Source organism: Lissotriton vulgaris, chromosome 2_1 (assembly GCF_964263255.1).
Source record: "Lissotriton vulgaris chromosome 2_1, aLisVul1.2, whole genome shotgun sequence".
Taxonomy (NCBI): Eukaryota; Metazoa; Chordata; class Amphibia; order Caudata; family Salamandridae; genus Lissotriton; species Lissotriton vulgaris.
In genome coordinates this window covers 160,234,684-160,244,342 of record NC_141687.1, presented here as the reverse complement: position 1 = coordinate 160,244,342, position 9,659 = coordinate 160,234,684, and the positions used below count along the sequence as shown (strand labels likewise).

General features: G+C 41.4%; 1 protein-coding gene across 1 annotated transcript in view; it reads right to left on the bottom strand.

The window, feature by feature from the left end:
- Positions 1-1,655: 1,655 nt before the first annotated feature.
- LOC147729747 (eosinophil peroxidase-like) overlaps positions 1,656-9,659 on the bottom strand; it is a 45,578-nt gene continuing 37,574 nt past the window's right edge. Inside the window, exons 11-13 of the mRNA XM_086954634.1 lie at positions 6,392-6,629; positions 4,533-4,744; positions 1,656-3,190 (exon numbers count right to left, since the gene is read on the bottom strand). Of these exons, the coding sequence (XP_086810760.1) occupies positions 3,168-3,190; positions 4,533-4,744; positions 6,392-6,629 (473 nt within the window). The 3' untranslated portion in view covers positions 1,656-3,167. The remainder of the gene's footprint in view (positions 3,191-4,532; positions 4,745-6,391; positions 6,630-9,659) is intronic.

The window sequence follows — 9,659 nt, the reverse complement described above, 5'->3', positions numbered from 1 at the left end:
AAATCAACGAGATGAGAGGGGCCATATATATATGGAACAAAAGTGGACAGAGTGACGCCCCCTGTGGCACACCAGTGGACACGGCCTGTGCAGGTGAAAGAAAAGATCCCAACAAGATCACCTGCTTCCTATTTGACAGGAAAGATGTAATCCATGCCAGCGTGGGATTGGATATGCCACAAGATCTTAGTCTGACTAACAAGATGTTGTGTGAAATGGAATCAAAAGTGGCAGACAAGTCCAAACGGACCAGGACTGTCTTCTTGCCATTATCCGTTATAAATTTAATGGTATCTGATATCTCAAGTTACGCAGTCTCAGTTGAATGTTTTGGTCGAAAACCGGATTCACAGGAATGGAAAATCATTGATGACTCATAATACACAGTTGTCAACAACTTGCATCTTTTACCTATCAAATTAGCCTAATACATACCTGCTATAAGGGCATCCAGCACTGTACAGACAAAAGAAACATCACCAAATGAACAGGCATGGAATAAATGAAGAGATCTGTCACACTTCACTGGACAGTTTTGGAGAAGTTTATTACAGTCCATTCAATGCAGGTCAAAATAGATAAACAATCTGACCGCTTCTTTACATCTACACTCAATTATGGGAGGATACAAATGGCCTTAGTTTTCAGATCTCTTCACTTTGTTCTCCTTCTAACCATACCAGCTCAGGACCACAACTTTACAGAGAATTTCAGATTTTATAGCCCAGTTTAGTATCGAGATAAGCAGACTACATCTTAAGAAATAACATAAAGGGACCTTTAGAGCTATTCAAAGCTAACTGAATACTGAAAACCATAAAAATGTATGTCTATCTCTTACATTTCATCATCAAACACAATGCTAAACCGGAGAGTAGGCATGAGAGGGTGGTGAACCCTACTAGAGCTACATGGCTAACAACGCTGCACAAAAGAGGCACCCCTACTGTCCTGTGAGAGACAGGAAGCAGCCTTGCAAGTGGCTCAGTATAGACAGCACTGTAAAGTCATTAGACCCAGGTGGGAGGAGGGGCAGTGTTGCATGAAGAGTGAGCAGTCCCACTCCTCACACTCTTCAACTTTGTTGCTGTCTGGAGTGGGCAGCAGGAGTATTAAAGAAACTGCTGGTGTGAGACCTGAGTACACTTGTTGCACTGGAGCTTAGAGGGTCGTGCACTGTAGCATGGAAAGGAGAGGGCGTCAGAAGGTGATATACTTGTAACATGGGTGCATGCTGTGTTGCTCTCTTGTGAATGGCATCACAGAAGTGGTGTCTGCAGGGCAAAGGAGTAGCACATTCAGCCTTAGTGAAGAGCCTACTCAAGAGAACCTATATTCTGGCTGCTTCAGGCACAGGTGCAGGTTCATTGCCTGGCCTGGCAAATTAACCCAAGCGTTCGACAGGCAATAATGTGCTCTTTCCAAAGGAACACAGCTAAAGAGCAACTAGTAAGCATTCCCCTGAAACTCCCATGCTTCAGTACACTCTTTGAAGGCCAACAGCCAATAAGCAAAGAAATCTTCCCCTGCCAATCTATTGACAAGCACGCCATCAAACAAGCACTGATCCTTACATGTTCCCAAGTCCCATAGAAAATGTTTCCTCAATGACGCGGAGAAGAAGGTGTTAAAAACAGACATAGAAAAGAATAGGACTCAATAAACATATTTATTAATAACAAAAATAACATGTTAAATTGAGAGTCTTGGAATAATGACAGCATTTCGATAGCTGACCCTGAATACGTTGCAAAACAATTGGATGAGCATACAAACTAGAATTACAGGAAAGTATGCTTCCAGCTTTATCTTGTGCAAATAATTCATAATAGACAATTGAAAGGAAGGGGAACAATATATACTTCAGGAAAACATATGACTTTCATGAACACAGTAGTAGAGACAGGCTTGCAGGATCTTCTGACTTCATGATATGTGAAAATCCATCTAAAGAGACTTTTTTTTCTATAGCATACCTGAGGGTCTTCTATGTGCCCTTTTGTCCTAGAATTAGAAACCAAATCAGATAAACTTCATTATTCATATCCTTTTAGATTCTACAATTAACTAAACACTGTGATCCACCACTCACACAAGTGATGCAGAGGTTCTCAGGTGGAGCTGAGAAGAGGAATCTTGCTGCTAAATGGATTATGACACTCATTAACAGATTGATGCCTAGGATTGATACACGGCAGTCTTGACATAGAAAAGGACTTAGCATAGGCTCTCATTGCAAAGGTATTTCAATTGAATACTGCAGTCTAGTGGTGTATCTCATTATTAAGGTCTTTCCAGTGACTAGGGCTGAGCATAAAATCTTAGGCTTGACATTTCTAACTAGAGTATGGTGAGTGTAGAATGGCAGGTTCTAGTATCCATGACTCCATACAGGCCCACAGGATGAAAGTCCATACAGACACTTTGATGGGGTGCAGGTTTTAATGATGAATATCACTCAAACACTACGATTGTGTGCAGGATTTCACGATGAAGGTCTCTCCACTGTCTAGGATTTGGTGTAGGATCTCAGGGTGAAGATTTATTCAAAACTAGGATAAGGTGTAGGATTTGAGGATGAAGGATTCACCATGCAGTACCATTAAGTGTACAGTCTCAGAAAAAAGGGCTTGCCACCCTCCAGGATTGGGTTTAGGATCTCAGAATGGAGGGCTTTACAAACACTAGTATTAGGTGTAGGATCTCAGGATGAAAGTCCCTCCAAGCACTAGAACAAGGTGTTGGATTTGGGGAAGAATGTCTCTCCATGTACTAGGTTAGGTGTAGAATCTCAGGTAAAAGGTTTCTCTATCCACTACAATGGAGTGCAAGATCATATGATAACGCCCTATATGCTAGGACTGAGGGTGGAACTGCAGTATTAAAAATCATTCCATACATTTGTGGGATCTTGTCGAAGGCCTCACGATACATTAAAGTGACTGTGCTGCTCAAGAAAAATATCTTCCCAGACACTGGCGTTAAGTGGAGGATCACTGGTAGGAAGATTACAAGATTGAAGTTTCCCCAGAAGTAATTAAAAAAATGTCAACCAACGGTGATAGAGCAGCCCCAATTAAAGGACCATGTAGGATCAAAGGTAAGATTGCCTTGCTCGGAATGAAAGCTCAATGTCTTGTGAGCTTCGGTCTGGATATCGCTGGCTCCTACAGAGTGGTATCTTCATCCTCTGTGGAAGAGAAACATGTGTTACTGGAGCAAAATAAAATGAGGGAAAATTCAACCAGTGCTAAATGAATAGAGGGAGGTAGGTAGGGTTAGGAAATGAGGTGGGTGTGAGTGAGTGTAAGGTAAGCATGATTTACATACTCTGTATATGAGTAGGATAGAAGTCTGGTGTGGGAAAGAAGGCAAGCACAAGTAGGACGCTCTATATGCATGAATTTTAAAAAGTGGGTATGTACGAGGAAGATAGCGTGTGTGAAACTGAATCCAGATGAGGGGTAGGGATTGGGTGTGAACAGAAATGTGAGTGGTAGAAAACAATAATGTCTAGATTACTTATTGGTACTGGAAAATACGACTGGGGATGTGAATATTGAATGCCGAAATGGATGGGACATAATATTTTTAAAACAATATCCAGGGACAAAAAAGCAAAAGGTTAGTTCATAAAGAGATGTAAGTATTTACTAATCTAAACTCCACATCTACGTACTGTGAAGATATATATCACCAAGGTACGTATATGTGGAATTAGGTGCAGACAATGTATAGAAACTTACCTTTCTGACCTACGTAGCTGCAAACAGAAGAACAATCGGACTAGCAGAATAGTTCTGTATATATGGGTTGCTAGTTACCAACTCTCATATCGCGAAATGAGGAAATGGAACAAAGGCACCTTGTGCTACTCTTTCCCTACACCACTAAGCGATGCGAATGCTGACCCCAGTGGCTTCCATGCAACACATTCTGAGACCAGAACTAGGTCCATGCCCAAGCCCAGCCTGTGAGCGGGAATGGTACCTAGGACCACTGCACTGAATATTTGTCAGCAGAGCGAGACGAAATGGAAGCATATAAATTAAAACAGAAAAAGCGTCTAAAATGGAACTGGAAATCTTGGAAAGAGGAGGGTATTTATACATCATAGCAATGTAAATTAGATGAAGGACTGTTATGCATAGTATGTTTTTACAGAGTGTGTGGAAACTCTGGTATGGGGCCCCTCCACTAGTAGTTTGAACTGGGACAAGGAGGACAGGCAAAGGGGTAATGGAGTTTTCAAGCATTTGTCTGACTTTGAGGAATTACAGTGAACCTTCTCAACAGCATTGGAAGGGGTGTGTGGCCCTAACTCTTGTGCACCCAGGGACACTCTAGTAATACTAGGCATATCTTTCACTTAGTTAGAAAACTATCACCACCAAAATGGGACAATCTAGGATTCTGTTGCCAGTAGCAGGCAGCACCAGTCAGAGAATCTGCAAGAATCCACTATTTCAGGGACAGTACTTGCACACCCCTGGAAAGGAAAACCCAAAGATTATGTATCGTCCTGAACTTACCAGGCTCAGAGCCTCGGCTCCTCCAGGGACTTAAATCGAGGGGAGGAATCTGGTTGCAACGCACAAAATCTTGCGGGTAACTGTTTGCCATGAAGACGTTTCTCGGCACTTCAGTGATTGCTGTGTTGTCACAAATGACTCGCGCCAGTGTGGCCCTTTCCAGAGAGCGTCGTTGGGCACTGCTGAAAACACCAGGATTCTCATAATAAAACCTGTGTTGGAAAGAAAGAAGCACACATGGTGAAGGGCTGCTAGCCATACAACGCAAATTTCAGAGACATTTCACCCCAGCATTATTGGCTACAACTGCCAATATCACATTCCTTCTAGCCCCTGAGGTATACACGAATTAAACCCCAAACCTAAAATTTGCACTGCATGATGAAATGCACATCCAGATAGACAACGCTCGATCCAAAAAACAACTTGCACATGTAAGTGTGACTTGCACATGCACATAGCCAGATTTATTGCTGCAAGCAATTCACAAAATGACCTTGCAACATTAACGCCCTGACTCATGCACAGTATTACCCATAAGTGTGTAATATTGCACTTGAGTAAATCCCTTTTGCAGAGTGAGTGGTCTGCGCCTGCTATCACCACCTAGCATTATTGTACAGCTGGGAAATGTCAGATAAAAAGGGTAAGGTTCTCAGCAGAGTCTTGCTTCATGAACCCATTTCAATTGTGGACTGCAGAGAAGCATAAAAGATGAGTCTCCTGCATCATGGAGCCCATGTTTGAGATGTGGGTTTTCTTTTCCAAATCACTATTTTTAGATATATAGTCCAATTGGGTTAGTGCCCCTTTTAGAATGCAATAGATTGATAAAGGAAAGTCTAGGGTTGGAAAATTGTCTCTCTGATGGAGGCATCTGGTAATCTCAACAAGAAGTGACTGATTTTTTCGATTAGGCCATAGAGGATACCACACCTGTGCTGCCTCACCATGTGCCTTCAATACTTGTCCAGAGTGTTTGCTGCACTCAAAATATGCCCCCACTGATTAGGCTTCCGAACTTTTACATATTACATTAACAGAGATTAGGAATACAATAATTGTCATTCAGAATCTGATATGAACAATGTTTAACTGCTATGTAATTTTGTAAACATTGTTACTTCTCCTTTGTCATTACCAATCATTGGTCACCCACAGGTCTGTAAGGTACACAGACAAATTTAAGGAGGTCTGTACTAACAGTTATAAACTTGAAGGGAATTCTCTTTATACATATTTACATAAAGAGATCTAACCCAACAGACATAGGCCAGAAGGGGACTCTTTGTACACATTGAATTTCTAAGGGAAACAAATCGTCCAGAGGTCCTGGTACTGGATATTGATTCCTAAAATGCTAGACAAACTTTTGCTTCAGGCTCTGAACCTTTCCAACCTTGTATTGAACAAGTAGACGGGAAGGTGTAAGCATGTGTTCCTCTCTTCCAAGGCGGTCTTTTTTTGAACAGAAGGATAATTTCTTTTTTAAGACACAACACAATAATCCAAGTTGGTTTGAGTGAAAGTAGTTCTTTTATTTATATATATCTAAAGAGGTCTATCCCAACAGACATACGACTGATAGGGAATTCTCTATACAGATGCAAACTTAAGGGGTGTATTCCAACAGACACAGATCTAGGCTATATTCCCACAGACATAGTGTCTTCTTCATATATAGGTACACAATCTCTCCATAAAGACACCTAGCCATTTCTGAACTGTCCTCAGGGGTCTCTCACCACAAATCAAGAGCTACTACTTTCTGAGAAAGACATAGGGGTTGTTTGTTTACAGTTCAATATCATATCTCCTTACACAAATATAAAAAATATTCAAAAAAATGATGCACTTACCTATCACCATCCCGGGCCACTCGGAACTGGTTTCCAATAATGCAGGCTAGAAGAGGTCCAATTTTTCCACCAGGAACAAAAGGTTCTGCCACTCCTCCAAGCCAGATATCAATATTTCTGGGAGTCCCATAGAGAGCCATCAAATTTCTGGCCAGGTCACCATTATTCAGGACTCTTCGGAGTTCTGCCAGATTTTGTGGCTCAGAGAGTCCACAAAAACGCCGCCATGCACCATAATCTATTGAGAGAGTTAGACAGAACAGTGATGAGATTAAAGTAATTTTCAAATTTATACCCAGAATGAGCAATCAGTTAAATTTGCATTTGGTGGTGAGAAGGTGTAAGGTTGAAAGCAACTTCCAAAATCATAAGTGAGGGTCAATGTACCATGGCATTGGCGTCACTTAAAGATATCTAAGGGCACAGCAGTGTATTGTACTCATGTCATGTATGACACCTTTAGTCTGATTTGGCTTCTTAGCAAACACAAATTCTGCTATTTTTAATTTCATACTTTACAGTTTTAAAAGCAACACCACACATCCCAGGATGAAAGGTGCATATGGTTACAAGCCTAAAGTGGCTTATGGGACAGGATTCCATAATAAAGGAGCTCAGATGTGGAATCTAAGATCTCCTGTGTTGTAATATGCCCATTTTGAAGCCCATAGCACAAAATGGCTTACTGACCAATTACCCATCCGGGTACATTTTCCTAATACTTTCACTTCAATTGTTGATTCTTCTTGCCCATGTATCAGAATATCAAAGTTTCTTCATTGATATTGTGGCTCTTTCCTTTGCATATGTCAGGCTGTTTGTTAGATATCTTGATGCTAACTGCGGTAATTGTAGACAAACAGGTGGAACACATGATGCCGTGTGTGAGCAAGATAAAACATGACTGTGTAGGGAAAACAAAAGTGAATGAGATTGTAGATGATCTGAGCAATGTCTGGTTGTTAAAGGAGCCAAAAAAGAGCCAAAGGAGAGTCAGAATAATTGGAGTTGTAGAGGAAACTGTTATAGGTGTGGGAAGGTGGGACATTTGACTAACAGCAAAGAGTGCCCAGCATTAAAAGTGACTTGCAACAAGTGTGGGAGGAAAGTTCATTTTAAGATCAGTTCCAAGAGTTACATGAATTACAGAAGGATGCTAGACAGGAAAATACACAAGTGTGTGATGAGATTGATTTGCAAATAGAAGGAAGAGGTGTGGGTAACCCCAGGGACTTCAAAAGTATTGATGAAAAAAGATTGAAGCAATGTTTGTTTCATGCTCCAAGTTAACAATAATCTCAGCAGATGTGTATGACAAAATGTTTAAGAGTAAGACAAAACTGCAAAGAATAGATGTAAATCCGGGAGGCTATGGGGGACAACCTATAAACATGAGCGGTTTCATTTGGGGAACTGTGGCATACAAAGACAGATATGCTGTTACTAAGATATATGTATCCTACAGGGGATAATAATTCTAGGGTAGCAAGCACAAAAGGATCTTGGGATCAATCTCAACCCCAATAAAGACCCTCAAATTCTGGTTCAGAGGGCAAATTCAAAGTGAAGATTGAAGAAGAATTCCCTGAAGTTTTTTCAGAACAGTTGAGGTGTCATAAACATTATGTTCATTGAATAAAACTTAAAGAAAACTCTCTGCCGGTCTCAGCCAAGGTGAGGAACTTGCCCATATCCATGTAGCAGGCGATAAGCGAGGAGTTGGAGAAACGGCAGTTTGAAAGTGATTGAGCCTGTGGAGGCCACAGAATGGCTGGTACATATAGTAGTGGCCAAGAAAAGTGACGGACAGTATGATTGTGCATAGACCTCAGAGCACTGAACAGAGAGGTTATAGTAGATAAATATCCGCTGCCGAACATCACTCAAATGATGAGTAGGGTAGCTGGAGCCAAGGTATACTAAACTCTTGACTTGACTCCTGCATACTACCAAGTCAAACTTCACCCTAAGTAACGAGAACTGTGGGCGTTTATCATGCCCATGGGGGCTTTAAGTTCAAACGTATGCCGTTTGGACTTGTGTCAGCGGCTGCAGTTTTCTATTGAATTAGGTCCAATCTACTCCAAGGGATCCCTGGGGTGCTATGCTACCAGGATGATGTACTGATATTTGGGGAGAATGGAGTACAACATGACCAAAAGCTCAAACAAGTTCTGATGAGGTTCCAGGAGCAGGAACATATGGTAAAAAAGGAAAAGGGCAGAATAGGTTGCTTTGAAATAGAGTTTCTGGGACAAAGTGACAGCAGAGGGCATACTACCTAAAACAGAGCTGCAAGACACCAAACTAAACCTTATACCATCTAAAAACAAAGAGGAAGTCAAATCCTTTGTGGGTATAGTTGAGTTTTATAATACGTTTGTTCAGAATTTTGCTGGGCGTACATACCAGATTCGCAATCTTTTGAAGAAAGGGGTAATGTTTGATTGGAGTTAGGAGTGTCAGAAAGAGTTTGAGGATTCCAAAGCAGCGTTGGTAGATGCTCCCAACCTGAAGACATTCTTAACAGGCAGGAGAACGGTTATAACAGCATATGCTAGCTTCAAAGGCCAAGGAGCTGTCATGACTCAAGAGGGTGAAAAGGGGGAGGAGACAAAAGTATTTGCGTCTTGATCGCTGCATCAGGCAGAGATAAACTATTCTGTGATTGAGAAGGACGCTTTAACTGCACATTTGGTCATTTACACATTTAGAAATTTTGTATAGGGAACCAAGTTCAACTTGAAGACCAACCATAAACATCTCGTTGAAGTTTTGATAAAAAAAGGACTAGACTCTATCTTGAGTAGGATCAGGAGGTAGGTGGTGAATCTACACGAATATATATTCGAGGTGGAGACGTACCATGCTGCAGATTGTCTCTCACACATTGTAGGGTACCAATGGGAGGAGAAAAATGATGCTAGCAAGCAAGAGGATGACATTTTGGGCCTACAAAATGAGAAAGTGTGGTAGAATAAGCAAAGTGAAAGGAAGGTTTGAAGACTGACCCACTCTTGCAGAGGGTATGTGAAAGGACACAGTGTGAATGCTCAGTCCAGGACAAACAATAGAGTCACTCAAACCATTCTGGATGGTTAGAGATTAACTGTCCATAGTGGATCAGTGCCTTTTCCGTGGCATGAAGCTATTTTTGCCCGAAACCTTAAGGGACCTTCTGATTAACTTGGCCCACGAGGGACATCTTGGTATCACCAAGACTAAACAGAGGCTATGTTTAGACTTTTTGTGTCCAAACATGGATTTG